At 42.5% G+C, this 6464-nt stretch overlaps 1 protein-coding gene across 1 annotated transcript in view; it reads left to right on the top strand.

The window, feature by feature from the left end:
* LOC131886986 (uncharacterized) overlaps positions 1-6464 on the top strand; it is a 34076-nt gene that overhangs the window by 25005 nt on the left and 2607 nt on the right. Inside the window, exons 4-6 of the mRNA XM_059235469.1 lie at positions 5746-5883; positions 5949-6088; positions 6153-6463. Coding sequence (XP_059091452.1) covers positions 5746-5883; positions 5949-6088; positions 6153-6463 — 589 coding nt within the window. The remainder of the gene's footprint in view (positions 1-5745; positions 5884-5948; positions 6089-6152; position 6464) is intronic.

Raw genomic sequence — 6464 nt, 5'->3', positions numbered from 1 at the left:
GGCTCGTACATAGAAATTTCCTTGAACGACAATGGATGCCTTTGCCTTTTTTGAACACCTTTCAAGATGAGCGTGAAGTTAAGAGGAAGAGTATCTTTAGAATCTTTATGGAATACAGGTCCCGCGTGCTTCTAAGACACCTAAGACACCTGTCTCTCTGGGTAGAGTCATGAATGAAGCTGCCTGCCTTATCTCGCTAATGAAGTTATTTCTTCCAAACATTCCGAGTCATATCCTCATCTCTGCGTGTATCACGCCCTCAAGAATGCTCCATTAAAAACCCAAAACAGGGGGCCGGCAACCATATTCCGGACGGCTCTCTACCATTAAAAAACTTTTTCTTCAAGTAATCTTAGGTAATGAGAGGGTTTTAATGCACTCGGAGGCAAACGGATCTTTTGAGGTTTCCGACCCTTTTCCCTTCTGTCGACAAGCTGAAAGCTCGAATATCGAGTGAGTCGAACATGCGCGTCGTGATGATTATAATAATCACGAGGACCTACAATCAAATCTCGGCGGAGTGTGGCCTTCCATCCAATCTTGTTATTGACCGGAGCCGGTTCTTCGAGCGCAGTGTTGAATAGTAATCATAATACTGCCATTCCATTCTCTTCATTAATTGGCAGCATTCACGGACACCCCTGGATGATATCCATCCAGGGTGGCTCTCTGAGTTCACATCAACAGCATTCCCCGATTCGTTTCGTGCTCGTCATTGGGATTTCCGGCTGAACATACTTCGTAAACAAGGGCGCTTGCCAGTCGTCCATCCAAAGAGAAACTGGCGAGATCAGATCATGCAAAAATTGTCCCACATCTCAATTTTCTCAAATCAATGGATTACCGTGTGTAGTACATTTTGTCGTTTTTTTGTCGCAAAAATTTTGATGGTTCAACTTGAGATTCAAATACTCCTTCTTGTACAAGTTATGTTCTATTGTCACTTACATGAAATGTGGTACATATTCAATAATCGAAAATATCGCCGCTCACATTTTTCCAAGATAGTTTGTTAATAAATTGCTATTCTTGAGTTTTTGGGATTAACTCAGCACATCCTTAACCTTTTGGACAATATAGGATTTCAATACAGAACACATTTCAGGCCCAAATGAGAGTTTATGTGCACATACCAGTTTGGCTAATTCATCCACTAATTCTAAATTTAATGTCATTTTTCAATGAAGAAAATGAGCTAATTCGGCCGAGTTGTTTGAATTTTATCAATAATACTGCGTTAACAAGTTTTTATTTGAGTTTTAGATCAGTAAATTTCATTATTCAGGTTTCAAGCGCTCAAAGGCGCAATTAAAAAGATCAAACAATGTGATTAATATAGCTTAATTATATGACCGTGCATAAAAAGTGCCATATTCTGAATGACAGAATAACACTATTCGATTTTGGAGTTAACCTCAAAGTAACATAAGGCTTGCTATACCAAGTGATACTTGGATTCTAATTTTCTGCGTGTATCAGTTAATTTTAACAAGCTCAAGCTGATTTAGCGATCCAACACTGACACTCCTTGTTCACTTTAATTGAGTTGCCATTGAGACCTTAGGGAAAAGCTGCGTTGCGTTGCTTTTTCCCCACAATTCATCTTTTTTTTCTTTTCCATTGCATTTCTTGTTCGTTGTAGATACTAATATAAACAATCGCTCATTCCTAAAAAGTGTCATAAAGACAAGTTCGGAAACTCTGGCATTGCATTATGACATTTGATTTCCACAACTCTTCACGTATTCCACCATGAACAAAAAATATGTACAACCGAACGGTTTATGCGGGCTTTAGGGATTTCATCTTTTATAAAACACTACTATTTGTTCATTCACATCAAATATGAGTCCCTGAAATAAAAATCAATCAATCTTGTTTCAGTGTTGCAAGTTGCTTCCTCTGAATTTTGTTGACAGCACATGGGGACGTTCAGGCAAGCTCTGGTAGGTGTCGTTTGTTTGCTGGTATCCAGTGATGCAAGGTTGGGGCTTCAAGCACACTTGTTTGAAGCTGACCCTTCTTTCACATTCTATATGAGTAAGAGAAGGTCAGCTTCCGTAAAAACAGTTTGAAACGCCAATTTTGCATCACTGGCATTGGCAAGGCAAGTTTGTTTGCTGGTACCAGCGCTTCCTAAATTTTGAAAACACAGCAAAGACCTATCGAGTAGTGATGGGATCAATAATTTTCAATATCAAGGTTGCTGAAAACATGGAAAGTGAAGCACCGACAGATTACATCGCCACGTAAAATGTTAAGTCTTAGTAAAAAAGCAACCCTGGTTGGACGAAAGGAAAATCAGGGTTACTCTTTGAGGCTAATTAACAGGTTTGCGACATTCCACCAGTCATCCCATATGGCATTGAGAATGCAAATTGGTACGCCTAGTTGTAACCCCCGTGATTATTAATTTGTCCCCGTCAGTACTATCGAGAGCAATATGTTTGGCTAATTCAAAACTGGTCCATGAAGATTAAAGGTCTTTCCTTGATTTTTGTATTGTCATAATTACCACGATTTCTTTGTCTCATTTACGATCTATTTAACAATTGTTTGACTTATTGCTTGCTATTCTTGCTGATCTTTTTGCCATTTTGCTCTACTTTTATTGGCTATTTTGGGGATTTTAAGGCATCTGGACCCGTAAGACGACAGAATATACAACCATAGCAAAGTTATGTTCTTACCATACCAAATCTACGAATAGTAAATGCATTTCCTCTCGAGAAAAGTACAAAATGTTTGACAGAGGCATAGAGGCTTCAGAGGCTTCAGAGGCTTCATTAGGGGAGAGTGACAATAGACGAAAGAAGACCATCGTGAACCAATTTCCATGACCTATTCCCTACTGTTCCTAGAGCTCTCTCCTTTAAACGACACTACCTACAAGCAACTATTCACCATTGCTATTCAGGCCAATGTTGTTCTCAGCATGGGACTTTGATTTGTGATAACTCTGAAAATCAATCAAACAATAGTGTTCCCTCTCTGTGAATAATGGCCTATCAATGGCAACACGTTAGACCAAAATGGGAATCTGAATAGGATCTTGAATGTCCATTGTCCACCGCTCAAAGGTCGTCTTCAGTGTGCGTGCATATGTACGCGTACAGACAAAACTTGCGCAAACTGTACCGTACATGTACACAAATTCGATGTAAATCAGCAATGCCTTAAACACATAGACACGGATTCGGTGTCAGGCCCAATGTGGCTCACGATGAGGACATTTGAACGAATCCTAATCAGGCGGTAGGATCAATATTGGCTGACACAAACCAACATTCTCAAGACGAGTGTTGGCTGGCTATCATTTAATGAGGTTCACTGCTGATTTGGCACGCCCAAGGTCGCCACGACAACACCTAGTCACAAACATGCGCATCCACAGTGGATGATTGCCCAAATAGCACATCGACAATCTGTAGAAATCCGGTCAACATCCTGATCGTTTTTCAAATGAGTGGTCGGACACTCGAAATGGAGGTCTGGAAGTCAAATTAAAGGGTCCAGAGTATGAACCATGAACCATGAAACAGGTTGTTTGGCGGGATGCTAAAAAGGCGCTCCTCGTTGTGCTATTATCATCATAATATTTCCACACTTATGGGCTGCTCCACACACACTGGCAAACACCAAAGTGGTTGGGTGGCAATGAAATTCTCCTCTGAATTATGGGCTACTCGTTTCAAGCATTTCAAGTACCGGCATTTTTAGCTCTCCTCGGGTCTAAAACATGGACCGAAAGAGCGACAAATATTCGCGTGGTGTTGTTCTTTTACATCTTGTTGTCGAGTCCGAGAATGAATCGAACAATGCTATTCAAATTTCCACCATCTGGGTTCGAGGTAGGAGAGAAATGGTTGTCCTTTTGCTTAAACCAAACTTGGTGCCTCCATCCACATCACAATGAATATCGTTTCTCATTCACTCGTCAGGGGTTGCTTGGTTGGTTGGTTGGTTGTTTTGCTGGTTGGTGAGAGGCTGGCAAAGAACAATGGTTCCATTCCAGGAGGAAGAACTGGGTTGGGTTTCCTCATGTGTAAATTGAAACCCAAACTCTTAACTGTTATTGGCCCATCTGCATTTTGTTTGCAGTGAGCACAGTGAGAGCACGTTGTGTTGAAGACACTTCAAGCTTAAAGTCTAGTCAAACCAGAATAAAGTGAAACTTTCTCGTCGACAATTCGGTAACATTGCACAAAACTGTTATGAATTAGGGACTTGTAGGGTAAGGTGAAATGGGACAAATATTTTTTTTTCAGTGTTTCAAGTGTTTGTTCATGACTTGTCAATGGTTGACTTTGAGTTCAAGTTTGATGGGGTTGAGCGGAGAAGTATGGCGATTGTTTCAGGATGGTTTCGTAGGTAAGCCGTAGTTCTACAAGGTAGTTTTGTTAAGGAACTAAAAGAGAGATTGATACTCCAGAAGCCGATCAAGTCACGATAAGTTGAGGCTTTTTTGTGTTCGTGGGATACATATCAGCCAATATCGTGATTGCACGCGGAGTGCAAAAAGTATGTGTTGGTTGAGAACTTCTGATCCAATTCCTGCCTCTACGTACATGCAGTGTATCCAAGACCTTTCCCCCATATGGAGACGATAAGAGGACTTGATTTTATGCCAATTAGGCCATCAACTCCAATCAAAGATGATTTACGGACCGCCTCCGCCAAAGCAGGTCGAGAGAGAAGGGATCCTGTTTTGGAAATCCGGGCCTCAAATAAGGCTCTTGGCCGTCAAAGCTCTGAACAGAATGCGGTTTTTTTTCCTCGGGAGGAGTTATCATTTGGATTCACTTTGCACATTTTATTGCCGTAGTAAATCTCATCAATGGATCTGTACAACAATGCAATGAATGAGGGCGCTATGAGACCGATTTGGAGGCAAACCATTAAAGTTATTTGAAAGGATAGCAAGATAATGAATTGCCTGACAATCTTGGTGTGGCCCCTGAAATCGTCAGTGGATCCCATTTTGGCAATCCTGACGCAATCTTGACTTTTCTAAAAAAGGATTTGTTCTTAATTATTTTGGACCGATAGGAATTAATTAACCCCTCCAGCTATCTCCACGTCTCTCACACAGCGAGCCATAAATATCAAATGCATACTGCATTTTAATTCCACATCAGGATGGATCTCTCGTCTCGTCCCAGCTTCACAACTCCATCCTCCGGTCTTCCGGTCTTCCGGTCCTGCGGTCTTGCGATCCTCCTCCTATCTTGGCTTGCCAACAAATAATCTCGCTCACGTTCGGAATTTATGGTTCGGGGCTCCAAAGAGAAGACAAGATCATTTCCATTGTCAAACATCAATAACCAGAACTTGAAAGTCTTTGCCGACATTCGCCCTCATGGGCGGATCATTTCCTTCTCTCTACCAATGGCTTTCCATCAACTATCTTGATTGTGTCGCGTCTTAAAGTAGTGATGACGGACGACGTTGGAGGAAAATCCCATAAAGAAGATGAGGTTCATTGTCGTGCTTTGTACCGTTACTCATGCCTCTGTCATTTCCGCCCGTTTCTCGCGAAACGGGGACATTATGATTTGGCTGATCTTTGTTGGAAGTGACAGTGGAATTCTGGATGGCCTCAACTTGATTCATGGCATTAGGATAGATCTCACCAGGGAGCCACTCTCTCGACTGAGAAGTTCCTCAGGGCGAAGGGATCTTGATCATGATGTTGGGAAGATGAACATGTAAAAAATGCAAGACTTTTTTACTGACGTTTTTCAGACGGAGTCTCGTTCTGGAGTTGCAAGCCACGCGTGAGTTGCTTGTGTCCAGTCTGAACAAGGTTCAAGATTTGGAATTGGAAAACCGCAAAGTTCCCCTTTTAGAGAAGAAAGTGACGCTCCTGGAAAAAACGAGAAAGTAAGCGATTCAGATCCTGGAATATTTGCAACACATCAATCAACTATCAACTATGACTATTTCAGATCCGAGTCGTCGACCTCCAATCAACTGAGGTCGATTCTGACCCACCTACGCCCACTCTCCACCATGGACAGTGGTTTGTACTCCACATCGGACAGCGACGAGCAATGCAGTCCCCGAGCCCAAGACAAATCCATAGATGGTAGATTGAACTCGAGTTTCCCTCACTCGTCAATCACATGTAATTCGAGTGTCTTCATTTTAAGCCTGTTCCGACGAGGAGTTGCCGGTGCCCGCCCATTCACCCACCTCTGATCAAGGACGACCGCCGCGCCCGCCTTCCAGTGTCAAATTGGGAACCAAATCATCTCGATCGAACACTCCCTTTAGTGACAAATCCAGTGGGAAACGTCCTCAAACACCGTCCTCTTCCGGGCATTACAGTGCGGGTTCGCCGTCCTCCAAGAAATCGCCCTCTCAGTCCACAACGCACAGTCCGGGCAGTTCAGCTGGCTTGAACACGTCGGGATCGTCCTCCGGATCAAATGCGAACGAGACCATCGGCAAATTACGGGCCA

The sequence above is a fragment of the Tigriopus californicus genome, chromosome 9 (assembly GCF_007210705.1).
Source record: "Tigriopus californicus strain San Diego chromosome 9, Tcal_SD_v2.1, whole genome shotgun sequence".
In the NCBI taxonomy this organism is placed as follows: Eukaryota; Metazoa; Arthropoda; class Copepoda; order Harpacticoida; family Harpacticidae; genus Tigriopus; species Tigriopus californicus.
This window is presented reverse-complemented; position numbering and strand designations above follow the sequence as displayed.